This window comes from Macrosteles quadrilineatus, unplaced genomic scaffold (genome assembly GCF_028750875.1).
Source record: "Macrosteles quadrilineatus isolate MER2022 unplaced genomic scaffold, UCM_ALF_1.0 Scaffold_2__2_contigs__length_208266976, whole genome shotgun sequence".
Lineage (NCBI taxonomy): Eukaryota > Metazoa > Arthropoda > Insecta > Hemiptera > Cicadellidae > Macrosteles > Macrosteles quadrilineatus.
The window spans coordinates 24,951,652-24,977,094 of NW_026542595.1; the positions used below are offsets into that span (position 1 = coordinate 24,951,652).

General features: G+C 37.7%; 1 protein-coding gene across 2 annotated transcripts in view; it reads left to right on the plus strand.

The window, feature by feature from the left end:
* Positions 1 to 2,250: 2,250 nt before the first annotated feature.
* Positions 2,251 to 25,443, plus strand: part of LOC128985936 (zinc finger protein 227-like) — a 60,144-nt gene continuing 36,951 nt past the window's right edge. The window contains exons 1-4 of one of the 2 annotated variants that reach the window (XM_054405929.1): positions 2,251 to 2,425; positions 11,753 to 11,944; positions 21,873 to 22,011; positions 24,886 to 25,076. In XM_054405929.1, coding sequence (XP_054261904.1) covers positions 11,755 to 11,944; positions 21,873 to 22,011; positions 24,886 to 25,076 — 520 coding nt within the window. In that variant the 5' untranslated portion in view covers positions 2,251 to 2,425; positions 11,753 to 11,754. Of the gene's footprint in view, positions 2,426 to 4,300; positions 4,324 to 11,752; positions 11,945 to 21,872; positions 22,012 to 24,885; positions 25,077 to 25,443 lie in introns of those variants that run through there. The other variant, XM_054405930.1, reaches the window with a different exon arrangement.

The following is a 25,443-nucleotide window of genomic DNA, read 5'->3' on the forward strand; positions in this document are numbered from 1 at the left end:
CTCGTTCGCTACGCTAACTCGCCTCCGGGTTGAAGTTCGTTCGCTACGCTCACTCACATTTTGGTTGCAAAATAGCTGTTGTCATAAATTTGAAAAAATAATAGTGCTGCACCCTGTTGGTAAAACTAATTAACTTTTTAACACGTAGAGTGCGGCCGTTCCCGATCGGGTACGGCGCTTGGCCCCCGTACGGTGCGTCCGTACCCCATCGGGAACGCTCGGTAATGCTTTTTGTATATCTTCGGTTTTGCTCTAGCGTCGGCCGAAAGCGAACCTATACGACGTTAGCGTGTAGTATGTGACTTTCATTTTGTTGTGGTGTAGGTTGGTAGTAAATTTCCCCGTAAAATCCCCGTCTGGCAATCTCAAAAGTCTTCTTTTTGTCCCGTAATTTTCCCTCCATTTGGCAATACGATTCCAATGGGACCGGCTACGTTCCAAGCAGTGCTGCTATCTGTGAGTGTTTAGCGAACTACATCGACTCTCGTTGTAAAGCAGGACATCCCCTCACGTTATTTGCTATTCGTCAGACCAAAATTGAAAAGGCCAATCACACGCGGCAATCGGGTTTACTCGACGCTGAGGGCTGCGCCGCACTGGGGATACGCCCGCTATTTGACGTGCCGCAGCGAACGTGTTAATGCTATTGGACATCACAGAATCAATAAATTGTTTAGTTGAACCAGCTGTTAAGATTCTTTAATTCCATTTAAATATGATTACTCATAAGGTTAACATGGGAAACTCCAGAACCACTGGGGCGGAGCCCTTTTGACGGATCTGCATCAATCTTCACACAAACCATCATTGAATAATGCTTAATAATGCCTGAAAGTTTCATTACTATCTGTCGAGCGGTTTCGGAGTCCATAAAGGACAAACAAACAAACATACAAACAAACATTCGTTGGATTTTATATATATATATAGATTAATGCAATATTGAATTTTGATACGAATTACTTATAAGACGTCGATGTCGATCGTCGGACGTTCAGTTTGGTTTCGGTGTAAATTTACAGTATGTGCTGTAGGCCAATTTAGGTTTTTAATACTTTTAATACTTCCTTGTTAAATGGCTACCATACAAAATAAGTATTTTAAGCCAAGTATGAATGGAGATGCGTGTAGGATGAGTGGCGTGATCTTGTAGTCTTGTTAGTGACTAAGGCCGACATTCCTTTTAGTTAGCCTACAGCTGCTAATTAATAGCCCCATACAGCTAATGGCAACTAAGGGACCTGACCTACAGTTTATAGTGGAACCCGAACCACATTTTTGCCTTGGTATATATGAATTTGTCTAATTATCAGGATAGTACTGTGGATAGTCGTTCGTAGTTTCACTCGTGCGGACGTTAGCACGGCCGCCTTTAACTCCAGGCCGCGGCCTTCGAACTGGCAACGTCACAAGTGGTGCTATAACAGCTGTTTTATTTGGAAACAGCTAATGGTATTTGTGTATTTACGAAAGATTGTTTACTGGACTATGACAATTTGACTCCGCTTAAAAATGTACGGATATAGATTTTAATTCATATTGTTTCGGTTTTCAATTCTGTATGTTTTATTTTCAATAATTTAATAAAATTATGTTCATAAATTTAAATTTAGATCAATAAAGTGCGAATTAATGAGCTGATGTCACCTGTCTGCCATGTTATCTTATGGGATGTCTCGACGTCTGTCACTGAACAACACCACTTGTAACGTTGCCAATTCTACCAGGCCGCGGCTAAAGGCGGCCGTGACGTTAGTCTACACCGGGAGTATCGCATCCACAGTCCCAGTGCATGCCTATTAGGCCTAAATATTCACAATTCGTGACCTCCTAGTAGCTGGACAGGACGACGCCACCCGTCCTAATATTTTAGAAAAAATCTGTACTTTTTTATTTGGTGCAGATAAACTTAATTTTAAGTTACAATAATTAACTAAGTATGATATTACGGTAAAATATTACTTCAACATACCATAGATTAAATATACTTATGATGGTTAGTATGAACTTATTTAATCGCTACCGACCATAGATGTAGTGTAAATAATAACATAACCATAGACTAACCAACAGGAGGGTACTTAAACTACGTTCAAAGGCCTGGTTCTCTTTTTAGTCACGTGTAAAATGTAAAATGAGAAATTATCATTATTATAGTCATACGTGCTTTAATGCTAGGCTATTTTATATTCCTCTTCATTACTCTTTGTATTTCCGTTGAAACCCTTAAACTGTTTTCTTAATTAGTCAAGTTTCGCCCTGAAACTGAAATTCATCGCCATATTGTGATTAATGTTTGTCATTTTAATAGTTTTTAGACATTTCCTGTGATTTTAGAATGGGAATAATGAACGATTCAACTTTATATTAACAAACAATTTCTACGCTGAAAAAGGTTCCATGCTACAGCTATAAGGACGTCACAGTAAGTTCTAATTTACAAACATAGATCGTAATGGCAGTGAGTTAGTTATCTTCCTTCAGGTCAAAATTCAAAATATTCGGTAGGCCTTAAAAGTAGACAGCCAAGCTGATGATAGTGACAGTGACCCTCCGATTCCGACCCTCGTCTCCGGAAAATTTGAAAAGCCGTAACTTAGTTTACGTCCTGGTCCTACACTCTTTTAAATGATGCTTTCAGGAAATAAATCATTCTCATTTTTAACTTATTTCTAAACTCCGGTGAAGCATAAGTTATCGAACTCATGTCATACATATTAGTTCTAAAAAAAATACTGTACTTGTTTACTGAAATATATATATTTGGAACAATCTTAAAACCGTTCATAGAACTAGGCCTCACCCAATATAATCCTGTACTAAGTTATTGCCTAGGCCTACTAATATAAAATTTCTTAAAGCTTTCTTTAAGATAGCGATTTCTCAATTTGATTTTAAAGAGGCGTAGGCAATGGAAAAACTATTAATTCGGCTGCACTTTACTTAGTTTACGTCCAACACTCATTTGAATGAAAAATATCGATTTAACTTATAGGCTAGATGATTCGATATATCGATAATTTCTTTGGTTAAACTTAGTTAGGTTAGGTTTTAACCTAACTAACCAAACTTGATATCTTGAATGAAATAATGGAGATATCGATCGATATATTCATTCGAATGAGTGTAGGACGTATAAACTAAAGTGCAGCCATTAAGTTAATTCCTCTGCATTAAAAAGGACTGCTGTAAGCTTAGGCCTCTGTTATGCAGAGCCGTCTTTATAGAATGCGAGGCCTGGGACAATACATGCCTAAATAATTTCGACGATAGTGAAATAGTGAGCGAGGCCTTGTTTAACTACGCTTACTGGGGGGTATGGAGTAACGGTCCTCCAGCGGAGAGGGGGGTCTGGGGGTCCTCCCCCGGTCGTCGTATTAAGCACTTTGACAAAAAAAAAAAAGAATCTTTTACTCTCTGAAAATGGGCGTGAATATTATTGCTAATTGCACAGATTATTGTTCCAATTCCAAAGTGGATATCATAAATATTGAACACAAAATTCTTTACAATCATTAATTAAAAAATGAACACTTCTCCACTGTGGATTGTCGTCCCGTCACTTTGTAAATAGTAAATGCTCATAGGCTATCTTGTTTATTTACTTTTTGTCAATTTAGGTTTATTGTGTTTTCGGCAGTTGGTCTGTGGAAGGGATTTTAAAGGTAAAAAATATTACGTATAATTGCGTTACGTCAATGAGTTTTTAATAAATTAAAAGAGGTAGTATCGTTATAAATTGTGGAATTGATTCACAGTATTACTATAATGACAATCATTGTCATAGGCTTATGTTTATTGCGACTAGTTACAGTCGGTTTTCTCTGATTATCCATCCAGTAAATTTTACATCTGTAGGCAGGCGATAACGTGACATGATCTCCCTTACCATCCCCCACCAAATTACAGGTTCGTCGGAGGTGCCATGGGGCTGTGCCTGCGGGGTGTTGGCCCGCTGCCAGGCGTCAGTAGAGTAAGCATAAGTACGACTCACACTCACCGGGGTGGCTCGGTGGCTGCCACGAGCCTCGGGTTCCTTCATCCCGCCCCCGACGCTGTCAAACGATGTTTTGTATTCTTTTGTGTTTTAAATGTCGTTCGTATGTTTTTATTAAGTCAATACAATAATTGAAATAGTTCATAATAAATCAGACATATTTCAGACACATTTGTATCTGCCTGTCCTTTATTTTATTATTTTCATTCAAAATCTTTCACTTATTATTAGCGTTAGTAAGGATAAGTACGCTGCGCGAGGCCTAGGGACCCTAAGGACGGCGCTGCTGTTATGATGCTAAGTTAAAGGAATTTATTCTTACAAAGGTACTTAATAAGTAGGCTACATTAAGTTGATTGGTGTAGCACAAGCCTATTGTACGTCTTGTACATGCTGTAAATAAAGATAATTTGAATTTGAATTATCGAGTGTCAGGTGCCATATATGTTTGACAGTAGAGTGTAGGCTAGGGCATCGACAGACATTAGGCGCTAACCCTTACAAAAAAACATTTAACAGGCCTAAGCTTAAGTTAAGTTTGCATTTAAACAACTTACCTATGGTAAGTTATATGTTTACGTTAGGCCTAACTTAGGATTAAGTAAGTTACTCGGCACCCCCATTTGTTGCTTGCTATGCTTTATTTAAGGTGATGTCTGTGATTGATATAAATACGGCACCGACTTTAATGGATTAACTTATTCAAAGTAAATCTATAAAAGCAATGTTGAAACGATAAGAGGACCTGCTTCAAAAGAGGAATGCTTCAGCTGTATCTTTCGAATCTTATAAAATTAACTCAAATAAGTTAATGTGTGTTTAGGCCTAATAGATCTCTAAGCTGTTTAACATTTAGAACATCATATTTTACATAGCTCTATCCCATACCGTACCTCATACTAAAATAAAATAATAATAAAAACCTTGTAAAAATAATAAAGTTTTGTAAAAGTTAGAAGTCTATTTATTTTACTATTTTAGCTTAAACTAAACTTACCTAACTAAATAATTTTATTACTATGAAGTAGTCCAGGAGCTGAGGGGGGTTGAGCATGCATGAAAGTAGTACGCAATGTTATTGCTGATTATTGTAATATGGACTGTGGTGATCAAAATTACGTATGTCGCCTATTTCAAAAGTGGTCGATAAGGTGGGGGGGAGGGGGCAAACATGGCGGTTTGCGCTATGCGTTAAAACGCTGATAGTTCGAAAACGGTAAAAGATAGAACATCGGTTAAAACGTCGTTGTAATCCTAAAAATGTGGACAACAATAATGGTCATTGGGTCCGAGGTCGTATCTCTATAAATAAACAAGTTATTGTATAAAATATGTAAAAATGGACTTTTCGTGTAGATTTTTTACCGAAAGTAGAATTAATTTGTGAGTGTCGCAAAGACGTAATATCAAATATCTTTGCTGATAGTTGTAATATGGACTGTGGTGATACAAAATACGCATGTCGCCTACTTTTCAGGTGGTCGAGAACTTGGGGGGAGGGGGGCAAAGATGGCGGAACGCGCTATACATCGAAATGACTGTAGCTCGAGAACGGTACGAGATAGGACATCGGTTAAAACGTAGTTTTAATCCAAAAAATATTACCAATAGAAAAGGTCATTGGGTAAAAAGTCGTAGGGGCCTATCTTAACTAATAAAAAAGTTATAACAATAATAAGTTTAACAAAATCTACATCGTACAGCTATTTTTTTCAAAAATCGTATGGATTGTTGATAAATAATAGTGTAATTACTTAATTACTCGGCTAAATATTAACTAGATGCATTTTCTTATAAGAAAAAATATATTATTACGAATACATATGGTTTAAAATGTAAAACACGGCCTCCAAACGCCTTGGGGTTCGTCCGTTAGGTTGCGTTATAATTGCTGCTGTTTTTAAAATAATGATTGCTTGTATTTTGTATTTCATTATACACTGAGTATATAAATGAAATAATGATAAATAAATAATCAAACAAATAAGATAATAATTAAGTATGAAATATAATATATAGTAGTTTAATTCCATTGTAAATATAAACACCATAAACTTTAAATTTCTTGACCGCTCTCATGCATTAATTATATATAGATGTATATACATTTGTATCAAAGAAAATATTAACAATTTTTAATTTGTATTACAGGTGCTAAGAGAAATTAAAAAGGTACCTATTTAAATTCAAAAAATAATATGAACAACCAGTGTAATTGTTATGGATAGAATGAAGAGATTTGCCGTATTTTTTATTATAAGGTATTTACTTTTGTAGTAATGTTTTTTATTTCATATAAGTGTATTAAATAAGAATCTGTTACATAATCATATTGTAATAACCTACAACATTATAATAATTAAAATTGGATTTGTAGTGTTAGTCTGTATTATACATTTGATTGCGGCGAAACCCCAAGTATTATATGTAGTTTGGAGGCCGTGTTTTACATTTTAAACCAAATGTATTCGTAATAATATATTTTTTTCTTATAAGAAAATGCATCTAGTTAATATTTAGCCGAGTAATTAAGTAATTACACTATTATTTATCAACAATCCATACGATTTTTGAAAAAAATAGCTGTACGATGTAGATTTTGTTAAACTTATTATTGTTATAACTTTTTTATTAGTTAAGATACGACTTTTTACCCAATGTCCTTTTCTATTGGTAATAGTTTTTGGATTAAAACTACGTTTTAACCGATGTCCTATCTCGTACCGTTCTCGAGCTACAGTCATTTCGATGTATAGCGCGTTCCGCCATCTTTGCCCCCCTCCCCCCAAGTTCTCGACCACCTGAAAAGTAGGCGACATGCGTATTTTGTATCACCACAGTCCATATTACAACTATCAGCAAAGATATTTGATATTACTTCTTTGCGACACTCACAAATTAATTCTACTTTCGGTAAAAAAACTACACGAAAAGTCCATTTTTACATATTTTATACAATAACTTGTTTATTTATAGAGATACGACCTCGGACCCAATAACCATTATTGTTGTCCACATTTTTAGGATTACAACGACGTTTTAACCGATGTTCTATCTTTTACCGTTTTCGAACTATCAGCGTTTTAACGCATAGCGCAAACCGCCATGTTTGCCCCCTCCCCCCCACCTTATCGACCACTTTTGAAATAGGCGACATACGTAATTTTGATCACCACAGTCCATATTACAATAATCAGCAATAACATTGCGTACTACTTTCATGCATGCTCAACCCCCCTCAGCTCCTGGACTAAAGAATCAATGCTTTATTCCAGTCAGTGGCGGTTCTAGGACCTTGTCAAGGGGGGGCTACCGGTGCTTCACACCCCCCAATAAAGCAGGGGGTGCGAGGGCCATCCCCTGGGAAAATTTGGAGTTTTAAGTCATTTGGTGACTTTTCGAAGCCCTTTTTAACACCTAAAACCGTGCACAATTGTCCATAAACTCCCATTTCATCTGTTGTTTGTCATGAGCAAATAGACATTTAAAAAATTAAACTATGACGATTGCATCCATGAATTTCAAAACACACTGTACAGTGTGGCCGAAAAGTCCCTTTACACAGTTTGTTATTACGTTTTACACTGTTATAAACGGAACGACGGCCAATACTGACACGTGTGGGGTAAGGGCGCAGTGGTGGGAGAAAGTGATACCCCTCCCCCGCCTCCGCCCCGCCACGCGGGTTCAGCCCAAGGTCGCCGACGCCCCCTCAGTCTCAGTCCAAATCTGAGTCAGACAACATGGCGGACACCAGTGTGTTTAGTGTCGAGGAGCGTTTGGTTGCTTCTGTGTGGGTGCATGAGCGTCCTCACAACAGAAAAACAATGGAGGAAATCATGAATGACTTTGCAGTGCGGTTTGGGAAACCTTCACCGTCCCGGCAAACATTAATAGCGTTGGAAAAGAAAGTGTTTGCAACGGGATCCGTTCTCGACGCACCAAGAAGTGGAGCGCTGCTGTGGAAGCTTCCGTTGCACGTTTGAGAATGAAATCCACCAGAAAACGGTCTTCAGAGCTGGGAATTCCACGAAAGGATTTGGATATGAAGTGCTTTCGGCCCCTGTCAAGTCAACGAGTTAACAGACAACGACATGGACCTTCGTGTGCAAGCGTGCCAGGTTATGCTTCGACGCTTTCCGAGGCACAGAGACAGGAAAAACGTCATGTTTAGTGACGAATGTGCGATTTACCGCAGTTCTCGCAACCGGAATGTTTATTTCTGGTCGAAAGAAAATCCTCACTTTTATGATGAAGTTGAAAATAACTCGCCTCATGTGATGCTTTGGGCTGGGATAACTTCCGACCACCTGCTTGGCCCCTATTTTTTCGAGGGTACTGTTAACCAAGACAGCTATCTTCGAATGATAGAATGGTTGGTTCCTCAACTAAGAGCTCGGGGAATATTGGACACAGTTATTTTGAAGCAGGATCGTGCTCCGTCACACTTAGAGCTGAGTGTTCGCCGCCGCCTGAATGAACTCCTGCCAGACCGATGGATTGGACGAGGGTCTGCGAACTGTTCTTCCCCAATGCCCTGGCCTCCAAGGAGAACCGACCTGACGACAGCTGACAACGCACTGTGGGGTTTTATCAAGGAAGAGGTGAGGAAACAGCGGCATGTCACAAATGACAAGCTAAGAGAAAGAGTAAGGGCGGCGTTTGGATGAGTCACACCTGAGATGCTGTGACGAATAAGCAAAAGAACATGGCGTCGAATCAAGCTGTGCCGAGAGGTATTCACACCGACGTTTTGGACTAATTTTCTTGTTCACTATTAAGTAATTGTCAATAAATTTGTTTAAAGAAAATTCGAATGGTTTTACTTAATACCTATAAAACTTATATTCAGTGTAAAGGGACTTTTCGGCTACCCTGTAGACTAAAACCATATCGTCCCAAAAGCCGCTGGGTGACTTTCTACCGCCAGTTTTAACGTCTAGAACTGAGTGCAAAACCTCCCATTTCCCCATTTATTTGTCATGAATAGTAGACATTTTTAAAACTAACTATGGCGATTGCTAAATAAACTTATAGCCCACAATATCTCGAGAGACAGTGTATCTAAAGTTACTACAATCAATATAACAGAGCAAATATTTTCAATTGTTCCAGCTTTTCAACAACTTAAATATCTCAAAACATATCGTAGGCTACGGCCATATCCTCCTAAAAGCTGTTTACACTGACTTTCTAAAACCATTAATGTCTATATCTGTGTCCAACTGTCCAAAAACCTCCCATTTCACCTGTTATTTGTCTTTGTCATGAGCAAGAATGTTTAGACATTTTAAAAATCAAATGATGACGAACATGCATTCATGAATTTCAAAACATAGGCCTACTGTAGACTACGAAGCCATCTATCTATCTAGGCCTATATATATATATCTATATATAATACGCTAAAACGATTTTTGTAAACAGATCTCCTCCCTAATTTTGGACCGATTTTGATGATTAAAGTGTAAAAAAAACGGGCCTGATCTGTAGTTTTGCAAAGTGTTTTTCATTTTAGCGAATTTCCCCTATAGGGAATAAGCTATTACCGTAGTACTCATGGTAAGACCTGGACCCGGGACTGATTTTCTTTTTCGTTTTGAGGTCCCTAGAGAACAAAAACACCATCCGTTCAAATTCATATATACCGGTATTTATATTTATATATGTGTCCGTTAGAGCGATCTTGAGCAAAAATCATCCGATTTTGATGAAATTTGGTACAATCGTGTAAACCTACGTTTATTCGAACGAGTTCGCGAACCAGCATGATCGGACTATGGGAACAGGGGTTTACGGGGGGTTTTATGGGGTAAAAATTGGGTTTTCCCATTTTTTACCCTAAAAACTTAAAATTTAGTGTGTTTAAGTTAAGTGGGTAGCAGACAATTTGACAACTAACTATAGAACATCAGGAAATCAGCTGTTTCCCAGTCCTCGTTTGCGGGCTCGGCGCTCGCCTTTTCCCTAGCATGACTGCTAGCTGACTGCTGTAAAAATTGGATGTACAACTTTCCATAGCGTAATATTGTTTTATTCGTTGTGCTATTGTCCACAAAGTTTATCTATGTGGAACTTAGTACTACTTTCATGATGGTTGGCCTCTGGATCGTTAAAATTAGCACTAATAAGGTTTATATTACCTGGCTTCTGTCTCCGATCCTCGGTAGTTTTATGAAACTACAGCCGTTTCATGCCTATTACTGGCACATCTTCAGGTTTGTTGAACGCCAGCTTCTTTATAAAACATCCCTCGGTGTTGAGTTTGTCATGGTTTTACAAAAAAGACATTTACACACACGAAAACACGCACTGTTCAAAATTAATAGATTAATTTTTTTTTTTTTTTTTTTTACTCTACTAAACAATCATTTTATTACAATAGAAATTTTACAAAAAAGAGTAGAGGACTGTAAAATTAGAAATTAACAATTAATTTTTAAACAACAAAATTTGGAATCCCAGCTCCATCTTCAAATTCTCTTGCTGACCGCCATTTCTTTCTTGTTCTCCTCAAACACATACTGGTTGACCTTAAAACAGCACAAATTGTTCTTGATCTTATCCAACTTATTACTAAACTGTATGGTTTTTTCCACTTCTCTGATAGTTTTTCAGCCATAACCCTTAAAAACATTTGGAACTCATTCCCAAAAATTCCATCAACACTTGTAACAAGAGGAGTGAATGATGAAGCTTTAGTATATTTTCTTTTTTTTCATCTTCAGCTTTTTTAATTACTTGTTGATGAGGGATGGAGACATAAGATGGAGCATCAGTGTCAACGACACGAACATCAAACAATGCCTCCATCTGAGTCTCCCATACGCCTCTACAAGCTAGATCAGCTTTTAGTGCAGGTTCGTTGAGATGACTGCCTTCTGCTATCAAGGGCTCTTTAATGCAGTTTCCCCAGGCTTGTTCCATCATGCTACCTATTGTGTCTCTTACTTCATTGTGTCTTTTTATTATCAGACCACAATTTCGACATTTTAGAGCATGCTCTGTATTGACCTTATTTCCGCATCCTTCACATTTTAATGGGAGGTTTATTGGTGTTTTCCCATAACGTAGAGCAAGGGCATCTCTAAATTCTTGTGGGGACATGTCCAGATTAAGTTTCTTCAGAGGCAAGCATGATAGCCAGCATCCATGTTTTGTTCTAGGTCCTGCATTGCGCATTATAATTTTCTGCCGTTTTTCTGAGAAAGTTTCCAAATGCTGACTGAATAATTCTTCTTCCATGGATTTCTTTACTTATTTACATGACTTAATCAATAAATTTAGGGCATATTCATGTGAATCAAAACAAAATTTAGTTTTCTCTTTTAAACAAGATGTAAGAATTTTGCCTCCATCTTCAGATGATTTAAACATATAATTTGACTGCTTTGTTGGGTCTATTATTCCTATTCCTCCCTTTTTTACTGGTAAATGTAGAATCTCACATTCCTCATTGCTTACTTCTGGTCAGGTCGTTGCCTGCGTAATAGCTTATTCCCCAACTTATATGGGAAATTCGCTGAAAGGTGTTAAATATAGAACTCACAAACTGAAAACTTTTATTTTTAGTTACTAAGCTTCCTTTCATTCAGCCAGTGTATTCTTATTAACAACTCCATTTCATAAAACACAGTTATGAAGCCCAAGGGGGGGGGGCCTTAGCCCCTGTAGCCCCCCCCCCCCCTGGAACCGCCACTGATTCCAACGGGCGGTGTTCCTGATTTGGATTTCAGAGTGTTCCTTTTATTTCAGGAATGAAGTTGGTTCTACGAAACACATCAGGTGAAACGGTATCTCTCCTAGTTGGACCTGAAGAGACATTTCAAGATCTCCAAAAACGTGTTCAGTCTGAAGTTGGCCTGGCTCTTGATCTACATGATTTGGCCGTTAAGGGAAAAACCATTGATGAAAACCAAGGAGTTATTGATTATTTTACTAGCCCAGGTAACTTAGTATGTTTGAACTGATTTTAATTGTGACAACATCTACTTATTCACTGTGAATATAATTATGGCCACATTGTAGGTTTAAAAAAAGTGTAGATGCTCTAACCACCTGGGGTTTTCCTCAATTTCTTCAGAGATTTGTCTAGGTTTGGGCATGGATAAAACATAGTCCCTTAGTAGATTTCCCATCCTTATGGAACAGCTGAAGCCAATATTATTGTTATTTCTGTCCGGTTTTCTGTAGATGTCGTGTTTTGTTTACAATTTGTTTCTTGTTATTTCAGTAATTTAAAACCTCGTTTAACCAAATAAAATTATCTAATCATAAACAATTACTGGTCCACTAGCTATATGACCAAATAATGAAACACAAATAATGAGAAAATAACCCTAAAATAATAGAAACAAATTAATATTAAATTAATAGTAAAGAAAACACAACATCTACAGAAAACCGGACAGAACTAACAATAAAATTGGCTTCAGCTGTTCCACAAGAATGGGAAATCTACTAAGGGACTATGTTTTATCTATGGTTTTGGTTTCAGTATAGTTTACTTCTTTTGGTATTTTTTTATAACTAGCACCATAATGATTTGAAGGTTAAAGATGCAACTTGCAGCTGAATATTACTAAGCACTATCTGTTACCCGGCGGCTCTGCCCGACATACTTTTGAGTTTTATTATGAACCGGCTGATGAATTTGTGACTTAACTACGGGCTAACATGACCTTTTACATTATTTTTTCGCATAGTAGGCAAACTAACAGTTATTAAGGATTAAATCCATTCTTATAGCCTAATCACCTAAGCTATTTAGACATATTTAGGGGCTACTGAAGTCAAACTAAGGGAGAACCAAATTCTTCGTTTGAAAAATTAACTACCTTTCAACCAAAGAGCTTTGAACTTCTCTCTTTGGAACAAAATCATAATGTTATTTTACCAAAATACTATTCCCGTTCTGTCTCATTTCACTAATTATACCCTTAAACAAAAATTTGCCAACAGTACAGTTTAGTTTTCTCATAACTTTATTGGACATTGTTCGATAGGCCATCTTAAAATTAGGATTTAGTAACTTAAAAACCTTAATTTTGTTACGTAATGTTCTCTGATATATTCAAAAACATTCCGTCTAGATGTTACAAAGATAAATAGAGAGAAAAGTTTCTTTTGACAGGAGCAAACATTTAAACATGACATCTGATTAGCTGTGTTGTAATACACTGGTTTTAATAGTAGGATAAAAGAAATATAAGACACTGTTAGAGAACCATTTTAATAGACTGGTAGTTAGTTTACACAACAACTTAAACAAACATTACAATAATCATAATTACATATACAGCTGTTACAGGGCTGAGTAAATAATTTTTTATCACAACAAGCTGTCATGATTTTATCTCTATCTTCTTGATCAAAATTTGTTGGGAATCGGGCGAGTAGCAGGTTTGCTTTAATTTCACACCGTATTAATTTTTTTAATATCTCACGAATAGAATAGCCTCGGAAGTAGGACTGGATTAAATGGAAATGACCAGATTCTCCCTAAAATGAAACAATTTGGTATAACGGATTATTTAAATGTTGCCACTTGGAATGTGAGAGGGTTGGCAAATAAAGAACAAGAGTTATGTTTAGTATTAAAGGAAAAAGGAATAGATATCACCATCATATCAGAAACAAAGAAGAAATTACGAGGGACCAAAGATGTAATGGATTACTGGCTAGGCTACAGTGGAGTGCCACAGAGCAAAAGAGCAAGTGCAGGAAAAGCCATTTTACTGAATGAAAAGTGGAGAAAGAAGATTTCTGAATATTCTTTTATTAATGAGAGAATAATGACTGTCATGTTTAAAATTATGAGAGGTCATCAAACAGTGATAGGAGTATATGCTCCTAAAGAAGGAAGAGGAGAAGATACAAGTAGTTTTTATGATGACTTACAAAGCAAGCCTGGTAAATCAAATAAACAAAACTGATCACATTATGATATCAGGAGACCTGAATGCCAGGGTTGGTAATGTGCCAATACCGAGAATAGTTGGAGCATTTGGAGAGAGCACCCTTAACAATAATGGACAGGAGCTTAGGCAGTTTGCTAATTTCAATGACTTTAAAATCACAAACACTTTTTTTTTTAGGAAAAAAAATATTTACAAGTTTACTTGGAGTTCAGGGGTTCTAGATCTTTGATAGACTATATTATAGTTAACGGGAAGTTGAAAAATCTGATAAAAGATGTCAGAGTGTATAGAGGGTGTGATATAAGTAGTGATCACTTCATGGTGTGTGGTAAGATAGCTTTGCTAGGAAAGTGTAAGAAGAACGGTAAAACGAGAGTAAATAACAACATTAAAGGGTTTAAAGTTCATCTTTTGGAAGATCCAAGTATCAAGGAATCTGTGGAGATTGACAGAAAGGCTACTATCGAGGCCCGTAAGTTGCGATATTGAAGTGAAATGGGCAGCCATGAAGTAGTGTATAGGCGTCGTGAGGGTCTGGAATTCTTAAATCAAGGAAGCTTTACAAGAAAAACAGAGAGCCTACCTACATCATCTGCAAGCTAAATCTGATGAATCCTTAGAAAACTACAGAATAAAGAATTTAGCAAAAGCAGTACGACAAGCAAATCAAGCTTCTTGGGATAAGTTTATAAGCATTCTGGAAAATGATGTACATGGAAGACAGCAGTGTGCATATAAAGTTTGGAAATTTCTAAATAAAGATGAAAAAGACAAGGACTCTCTTAATGTAATTCCCAGAAAAGATTGGATTTAACACTACAAGGATCTTTAGTGTGCACAAGATTTGTAAGTAGTCTCTTGTGAAAATCGTAGATACAATTCAGCGGTTGATTTACTTACCATTGAAGAGTTGCAGGAAGCACTTAAGAGCACTAAAAATCGGAAAGCTACTGGGTTGGATGCAATCAATTGGGGAACTCATGAAGTACGGAGGTGCAGCATTAGAACGGAGATTTTTACATCTATTAAATGTGTGCTGGAAGAATTGTATAATACCAGACTCATAGAAAGTTTCAGAAGTAATATTGCTATTTAACACGTAGAATGAGGCCGTTCCCGATCGGGTACGGTGCTTGGCCCCCGTACGGTGCGTCCGTACCCCATCGGGAACGCTCGGCAATGCCTTTTGTATATCTTCGTTTTTGCTCTAGCGTCGGTCGAAAGCGTACCTATACCACGTTAGCGTGTAGTATGTGACTTGCATTTTGTTGTGGTGTAGGTTGGTAGTAAATTTCCCTGTAAAATCCCCGTCTGGCAATCTCAAAAATCTACTTTTTGTCCCGTCTTTTCCCCTCCATTTGGCAATACAATTCCAATAGGACCGGCTACGTTCAAAGCAGTGCTGCTATCTGTGGGTATTTAGCGAACTACGTTGACTCTCGTTGTAAAGCAGGACATCCCCGCACGTTATTTGCTTTTCGTCAGACCAAAATTGGAAAGCCAATCACACGCGGCAATCGGGTTTGTTCGACGCTGAGGGCTGCGCCGCACTGGGGATACGCCCCCCATTTGACGTGCTGCAGCGAACGTGTTAAAAAAGGAAAGCACAGCAACTGCAACAATTATAGAGCAATCAGTCTGTTGAATGTTGGTTACAAAATATACTCCAAGATAATCAATAATAGGATGAAAGTTATAACAGAGGCCATTTTATTAGAAGAGAAAATTGGGTTTTGCCCTGGCCGTTACTGTACAGATAATGTCTTTACTATCCAGAGGTGCCCATCCCCCCCAAACCCAGAGGCGCAACCCCCCCCCCCCCAAGCCAAAGGAGTAGTTCTCCCCCCCCAATTTATGCTGCCGTCTATTTAAACCTACCCTCCCCCCACCAATTTATCTGACAATTTTCCCTTTACCTCATAAAACGATCATTCCAATTTAGTATTTAGTAAACTTGAGGTAAAGAAAAACAAACTTGCTGATAACAAAATTTAAATGTTTAATAGGAAACGAACAACATTTAACAATACTTCATTAGGTATATCTAACTAATGGACGAATTAGAAGTGTTTCAATTTACATTTCAGAATCTCTATTGTCAGCTAACATGTGTTCAGTATTGCAATAGACAACGTCTTCAAAACGTACAACAATATACTAGGTGAATTACTCTACTCCAACACAGTATTGTAACTGTACAATATATTAGGTGGCGTTAAATTTTACAGAGAAAGAATCTCAGAGAAGAATTTTAAGAAATCAAACCGCTTTAAAAATGCATTAATAATACTTTGGCAAAGTTTTTTTTTCAAAATTATAGACAGTCACGAAATAAGACAGACTTGTTGCTCGCCACTCCCTGGCTCTACAAACACCGCCACTCCAAACAACACACTCCAAAAACTCGATTTTACTCTACAAAAAATCGCCAGGCAAAATACCCACAAAAGGTTTTTGTGACGAAGTAATCTTATAATTAATTTTGATAGCCCCAGGATTGCCTTTTATGACTAATAATGGTAGAAACGCATCTTGTCAGACAATCTGTTTATACACAAAACACGAAACGATAACAGATAGGCCTATCAATTCACGTCAGTATATTGCCGCGGGCAGGACTGGAAGTAAACTGAATCAGGTTATGACGGAAAGACGTGGTCTCTGGATTGTCGTCTGTGTTATCAAAAGCTGATATTGGACTAGTTGTAGTGACGGAGGAGAGTGTTGAAAATATAATGGGATTCATAATTGAGTTTTCCATTTAAAATTATTGAAAATAATAACCAATTTATCTGCTGGATATAAATTATGGTCTCGAAATTCTACAGTAGTGCACTAAAGGAAATTTATTAAATACTTTGAGGAGTTTGAAATATATAAATACATAAAACTAGGGACAGCGCAAAAGTTTTGAGTGAAAGTGAAAACACTCAATTAATTATGAATCCCATTATACTTTTAACACTCTTCTCAGTCACTACAATAGTCCTATATCAGCTGGTGACAATGCAGACGACAATCCAGAGACCACGTCTGTCCGTCATAACCTGAACCTGATTCAGTTTACTTCCAGTTCTGACGACGGCAATATATACGCGTGAATTGATAGGCCTATCTGTAATCGATTCGTGTTTTGTGTGGTGGAGGTAAAGAACCACCAAAACATATGTAGCAAATAAAATTCGACACTGACACTGGTATATTAAGGATTGTCTGACAAGGTGCGTTTTTACCATTCTTAGAAGCAAATCTTAATTACGAATGGCAAAATGTTGTTGGTGTTGATAGTGAGCTACTTAGAAACACTTTTTCGGGCTGCTTATACAAAATTTTTCATTCATTATGACAGCTAGCAAAAAACATCCCCCCCAAAATCCCCTCAAAAAAGTCCCCCCCAAAAATTCCTGTGGCGCAGACGCGCCACAGTACCCCCCCTCTGGGCACCCCTGTTACTATCAATAGAATCATTGAGAAAAGGACAGAGTTTAATTTAGAGACACATATAGGTTTTGTAGATTTTGAAAAAGCCTTCGATAGAGTTGACCGGTCCAAGCTTTGGAGCATTTTAGCTACTATATCCGTTACATCTAATAGAGATAATCAAAAGCCTTTATCAAAGTAAGCGAATAGTAATAAATACAGGTATGATTAGGCTAAAAGAGTTTTAGATCAATCAAGGTGTAAGACAAGGGGTGTGGATTATCACCTACACAATTTAATATTTATCTTAACTATATTCTCCGTAAATGGAGATACCATGTAGGTCCAGGGATAAGGATCAGCAATGACGACTCTCTGAACACATTACTATTCACAGATGATATGGTAATCATACAAGAAAAAGAAGATAGCTTGCAGCAAGCAATCCATGTTGCTGTTACAATGTTTGTAAGGCTTACAATCTCTGAATTTCGACAAATAAAACCAAGGTGATGGCATTTAGAGGAAAATATCCTGTTAGGTAAAAAATTGTTGTTGATAACTTTATCCTGGATCAGGTCTCTCGGTTTACGTATCTTATAGTCTAGATTTTGACGTAGAGAACATAGTCCAAAAGTTTCAGTTTATTTGTGGTACTATCAATAGATCTCTAAACAACAAGGTACAAAAAGAAACTCTTCTGAAGTTTTACAGACATGGCAGCTCCGACTATATTGTATGGTAGTGAGTCTTGGGTACCGGTACCACAAAAAAACAGGAGAGTAAAATTCAGGCAGCGGAAATGAGATTCTTAAGAAGAGTAAATGGATCAACAAGAAGAGACATGATAAGAAGTGAAGAGATAAGAAAACTGAATTTATACAGTTTAAAGAATCAGAAATTTGCAATGTTTTTATTATGAAGTTTTGGGTTTTATTCGGTCTAGTTGCTGTACCCGAGCTTTGCTTGGGAGAACAAGTTGTTAAACTTTGCAACTTTTTAATGCTATTGAACATCATAGGACCCAACTTATTGGTTTATTATTTGATACAGCTGTCAAAAAGCAAAGATCCTTTTAGCGGGAGTTCATGACGTTGTCTACACGGCCGTGGAGATATTCATGATTTTGCCGAGAGCGCGGGAGACGATGATGACGTCTACACGATGACGTTACGTGACTGCGGGAGTCAATAATGATATTTACATGGTCGCAGAAGATGATTTTGCTGCGATTGCAATTGCGGGCGACGACGATGACATTACTGCGATACTAGGAGACGATGATGATGTCTACATGGCCACGGGAGATGTTCATGATTTTGCTGGGTTGGCGGGAGACGCAATTGTGGAAGGTGATGATAATGTCCACACGGCCGCAGGAGATTTTCATGATCATTCCGCCATCGTGTAAAACAATGATGATGTCTACACGGCCGCGGAAGATGTTCATGATCTTGCCGGGACAGTGAAAAACAGTAATTGAGAAAGGTATTTACAGAAGTGTTCTCAGAATACGACGATTATCACGTTATTACTTTGAGTTTGGCCGGGCTGATAATATCAGGCTGGCACACCTCTATATAGTACCTTAAATATGGTAGTTATTTGATGTGATAAGAAGGGTTTACACTTGGAAATTTTGGAAATTGTAGAAATTGTTACTTGAAAACGAACCTAATAGCCTACCCCAAAATACTTTATAGAAAAACATAAAGATAATCTTACATTTTGAGGATGACAGATTATTTATGTTTTATAATAAGAGTCTACATGTTCAAATATAATTTAAGATTAGCAGCAGCCTATAAAATGTTTGTTTTATTGCAATATAGTTTGGATTAAATAGTTGGTTTAACATTTAGCATATTTATTATAGGCCTAATCCAGTACATTTTACAAATGGATTGGTAATTGATTTAAAAAACTATTTTTACATGCATCGGACCTGAAAGAAGATGTATGGATAGTTTACTCGTTTGTACTAAATTTTATCAAAGTCGTATGATTTTTGCTCAATTTATCGTGCTAATTGACAACATAAATACGAGGTAGGTTCGGAAAGTAAGTTCCTTTTTGAAATAAAAGAATAACTAGTACAGATATAGGAAAGAAATTTATTTAAAAAAATCTACAACTTTTTTGACATAGCTCCTGTGGTTTTCGAGGCATTTGTCATAGAGTGGTACAAGTTTGAGTAAGCCCTCTTCATAGAATGTTGCCAACTTTGTAGTTAACTATGAGGTAACACATTCTTTCAGCTCTTCATCGCAGTTTAACCGCTGACCGCCAAGAAAAGACTTCAGATTGCAAAACAAATTAAAATTGCTCGAAGCAAGGTCAGGGCTGTACAGAGGATGGTCAAAAACGTCCGAGCCAAAGCCCTTAAGAAGTGTCTTCGTCACTTTTGCGGTGTGTGGTCAAGCATTGTCTTGAATGAAAACCACACTCCTCGGCGCTTATTCTGTATTGCGGGGCACAGTTTTGTATTATCCCAAAGTAATTAACTAAGACTATTGACACACAAACCCACTAATGAATGATTAATTGGAAACGTCTAGGAGGCAGCTAGAACTCCGAATTTTATTATATAAAAAATTACAATTATTCTAATAGCACGTACTGAATTACCAATCAAATATCTGAACCAAATGAATTTCCCTCGTTAAACCACAAATCACACAACTCCCTCTTTAACCCTTAATCCCCTTTTAAATAGAACTTCCCTTTACAAAACTCTCCTTGCTAAAGAGCCTAAGGCCCAGCGCACACGGTGTGACTGTTTTACAACTGTCTTTTGTGACCTTGGCAATGTATTGCAGTGGGGAGGCGCACACGATGCAACTGGTTGTATGCGATTTCAAAAAAGTTTGAAACCAGTCACATGTTGTACGAGACCACAGGGTGTTTTTGTGGTGTTTGGTGGTATTTTGACGGCCGTGTAGTGTTTTTAATGTTTATAATCTCTTATCCGACTAGCTCTAGCTGCTACAAACAGCCTAGTACTAACATTCTTGCTCAAATAAGGGTGAACCCAATGCTCTCTCAGTGCCCTTCGCTGTCTTCGGTATTGATAATAGCTAATAGTCTTCTTCGTCTGAGTCTGACGTAGTAAGCACACTAAGGCCTTAAAATAACGTAACTGCACTAAATTGACACTCCACTGATTGCACAATAGACGCAACTGTAGTTGTAAAACAGTCACACCTTGTGCGGACAGAAGCTTTGTTTCAGCTGCAAACTGGTTTCAGACGCAACTGGTTTGTAACAGTTGTTGTAAAACAGACACACCGTGTGCGCTGGGCCTAACCCTAAGATAGAGCAACCAGTACTCACCCAAAACTTCTGGGCACCCTACCCTGGCCGACTGACCCCTTTCCCTACCTCAGGTGGCCTATTTAACAAGAAACTAAAAACTACTTTTTGGTCAGCATGACAATTTTGCCTGGAATTTTGGGGGCAGCTCAAAATGTTTAACATAAAGCCTGATGGGCACACTTCATTTTGTAGGCCATTAGTTTAAAAGAGTATTAGCGAAAACTAGGGGTCCCTATCTCAACCCAATACAACAAAATGCCGGTATTTTTTATTTTCATTAACCTCAGCTTGATGGGTCCTTAACCTCAAGAGATGGCTCAAGAGACCTTAACCTCAGTCACTTGAGGGGCTTTATATTTGAAAAATTTGAGCTGCCCCCAAAATATCCCATTAAGGGGTCCCGGGCAAAATTGTCACTGCGACCAAAAAGTAGTTTTTATTTTCTTGTCACGGTAATACTGAGTTTAGTTTTCCTGGTACAGCACATAAAAACATTAACAGGGGATATTATACTGTATATTTTACATGGGGTCTCTCAGGCTGATGAGAAATAAAAACGGCCTCTTGAAACTTTTCTATAATGGGTTGTAAGAACATTTCTGTAAAATTCTGTAATGGGTTGAAATAAAGACCTAGTTTTTGCCGATTTTCTTTCAAAATTATGGCCTTCAAAACAAGGTGTCACTTGATTGGACATCACATTTAAAATTTTTGGGTTGCTCCCAAAAAAACCATTTTAGGTTATTGGACGAAATTGGGATACTAACAAAAAAGTGCACTTTTGTGCCATATAGAGGTGTGCAGGGATTAGTTTTCTTGGTGTTACCCATTCAAAAGTTAATAGGGGGTGTACACACTTTTACCCAACCTTGTATGAATTTTAACGGATAAAGTTTTTGGCCTCTGGGACATCAAAACAAATAGTAAATTGGTCCCTGGTCTAGATCTTACCATGAGACCTACAGTAATTGCTTATTCCCTACATGACAAACGCACTGTTACATAGAGTTAGAGTCATTACATAGCACAAAATATATATAGCTGCACAGAGACAGTGCACTTGAAGTAGTCAGTAGGAACGATAAAAAATAAACAGTATTACCACTACCAGAGAGAAGCTGTTAAGAGCTACAGTATAAAATAAACACTGGATTAGTAACAATTATGAATAATATTACTGGATCTTATTTCAAACGATAATAACAGTCCTGTTGTTGCAGATGTAACAGAACTGTCAAAGCCAGCTGAAGCACCACCAGATATACAACAAGATGTCAAGTGTTCTGTTCCCTCTTGTGAAAACACCAAGTTCTCTTGCCCAGAGAAAGCTTTCTTCACATTACCTCTGGAGGAAATGAGGTAATTCTAATTGTAACTGTGTATTAATTATCAATGTTTGATTGGAGATGGGTTCAGTTTTGTGCTTCAGTATAATCAGTACTTAGTAGTATGTAATGGTTATGGAAAGCTAAATCTTATGAAAAGCTTGGTTCATATGGTTTACTCTACACTGAAACTTCAATTCAATTCAGTATTCAATCTAACCATTGTATTTAAAAATCCTATAGCTACATTGTTTCTAAACCATCAAATTGTACACACTGCCAATGGCATTTTTTATTGACCTTAGGAAGACTTTTGACTGTGTTGACAAGGATGGCGTCATGCTGCTTAAAGTGCAGTATTACGCGGTCCATGGTGATGCCTTCAGTCTTGGAGACCTACCTTGTGGACAGAAGACAGGTGGTTTGAATAGGAGAGGATTCTTCTATTGCTACTAGCAACTGTGGCTTTTCCCAAGGGTCTGTTCTTGGACCTCTACTGTTTATTATTGCTGTATATGATAAATAATCCTTGTTATGATAAATAACCTTGTAACTTAAATGGGAATATCTTTCAATATGCCGAAGACACCACCATGCTTAATAGTTGGTCATCCTGCATCGGTAGAGACATCTTTGACCTCCTAAATTCTGTTGTTCATGGAATCGGTAGGGCCATAGCATGGTTTTCTGCCAACAGCTTTGTTCAAATAAGGACAAAACACTGAACCTAATTTTCAGTTTATAGGGAATTTCCAGACACTATGGTGTCAACTGTTCTGTAAAATTTCTTGGGGTGACATTAAATCAAAATTTGTCTTGAGAGTTTCACATAAACCAACTTTGTACTAGGTTAAAAGTTCCGTTTTAGAAAATTAAGTTATATTATACCATTGACTATTAGGTTATACCTACAGGGTATTTACTCAAGGGAGGTATAGAAGAGTCTTCAATGACGTCAGCTGTCAGATCTCTTCTCTTGAGGGAACACCATTACCGCAATGACGGTGATGAGCCAACGGCCTCGGTGGTGTAGTGGATAGCGTATCGGGCTGATAATCTGAAGGTGCCGGGTTCGAATCCCGCTGGTAGCACTAACTTTTTGTCAAAAATTTTTTTCATTATCAGTAAGTTTGGTTGGTTTGGTTAGGCTATGACATTTTAATTTTATAATTAAAAATTATAAAAATTGAGTTTGAGGCATTTATAATCCTGTTTTTATTTCATGTAAACACCAACACACAATTTGGGTATTGCAATATTTGTTTGGGTATTTGGGCAATTTGGGATTTGGGTAATTCCAAATTTGCAATATGGAAATAACTAACTATAAAAGTGACAATAGACGATACCAACAAAAAGCAATATTGTGCAATCATAATTTTTTTTAGGGAGAGGAGGAAAAATGCTTTTACTCACACAGGTAGCCAGCCTGTAGTGTGAGACTCCTGAATTTATCAGACTACTCACTAAAAAAACCCTCTACTCTGTTGGACACAGACCTGGAATTGTTTATCACATTACTTCAAGTCAGGGCAACATGTGACCTAAGCCCTCAGGGCTCTCACCATTTCTGGCATTTATATACTTTATGACCTACACCGCATCCCGGTCAAGGTCGAGCTTCTTGGCACGGAGCATACCCTGGATGTAATGAGACACACAGGTCCAGTTGTCCTCACCCTCCGTCATCATCAGTATGTCCACCGAAAGCAGTCCTACTAACTGTTGAGCCTCCAGGCGGGGCCTTTCCCAAGCTGGCAGTGAAAAAAAAGCATGTTCCTTTGTCATCGGGAATGCCTGGGCAGTATATGCATTCAGGTGACACGGCTTTGCCCATCCTGAACAGGTACGACCAGAAAAAGCCTTGACCCATCAGAAATTGGGTGAGGTAGAAGTTCACCTCTCCGCACCGCCGATCAACCCAAGGTTGGACTTGCTGTATCAGTCGCCTGGTCCCAGCTCTCCTGCCACAGCTAGTAGGTGCGGGTGCGTTCCTCTGTTCGTGCCTGTTCCTCCCCACGGCGCAGATAAACTGCCTTTCTCTCTGCTGCCAAAAGTTTGACAGGGATGACTCCAGCAACCACCAGGACGGCGGGTTCAGACACTGTTCGGTAGAAAGATTTATTTATTTATTTAAATGTTACAATACAGACTTACGTCCAATTACATTGCAGCATAGTTTAAATTCTCATAATACAGTACATACTTTGTGTGAAGACGTGTCAAAATGTCAAAACATAACAGATGCTACCCTTAGTGCTGCCTGACACTGCACTCCAATGAGCGGCATCCTATATACCTCCTTATTGAGAGCGTCTGCCCACACCTCCGGACCGTACAAAGTACAGACTGCTTCAGTTACATTAACAGCCTTCTACGACTGGACCGAGGCCCTCCGACATTGGGTGCAATCATAATAGAATATTGCGTAATCATAATGCTTTATAAATCATTAACTTGGTTTTAAAAACCAGAGGATACTTAATCTCAGTAAAAACTCAGTACAAATCGAGAACAACTCGTAGCTCACTTAGGAGAAACATATATTGCTTGCAGTTTTTGATGGTGGAAAAGTATAGACATGGATATTGAAGAATCAGCGATACAAAATACATTAAAAGCATTATATATATATAAATAATTTTAAACAGAGTAGCCTACCATGTTATTTATTATTTTAGTAAAAATCCAATCAGATTAATAAAAATTTGCTTAGTCTGCAGGTTTGCTGTTGCGGGGTTATTTTGTTTCTATGTGTCCAAATTGTTATTATTATGTTTACTTGTTGAATTGTTTTTGTTAATTACAGATGTGATTGAATAAAACCTACTTTATATTTTCTCTTAGAAAATGTAAACTTTAATTAGTAAAATTAGTTAAATCAACAGTTATATATATTGTATTGCAGATGTCACCAGTGGGCTTTGTACTGTCACCGTCTCAGTGATGAATCAGGCAAGCACCGCATCACTCTCACTGCTCAGTCAGTCATCTGTGCGGATCATTTCCGAAAGGACCAATTTGTCAAGAACACTACCACATTACTAAAACGGACAGCTGTGCCATGTATCAACCCTGAGATACCTATTGGTTCTAGTGGTAAACACAAATCTAATTTCTCTTATGTTTAGTTTCATAAAAATTAAAAATCTATGTATTTAATTAGGTAATGCAATTTGTGTCAAAATTGTGGGCGACTGGGATGTTGTAGAATTTCGGGAGAGGGCTCAAATTAAAGGTCTCTATCTCATGACGGTGGAAAATAGTGAAATTCCCAAAATGTTTACACAAAATTAGATATAACGTAAAATATTCTCCATAAGAATAGCATTAGAAGCCATTTACAGCTAATTTTTGTTTATCATACTTCAATACAGCTGATACAACTGAAGTCCAAACCGCTCGTGCCACCAAGTACCTTAGGTTCATGGTGGACAGCAAGCTCAGGTGGCGGGAACAGATCTTG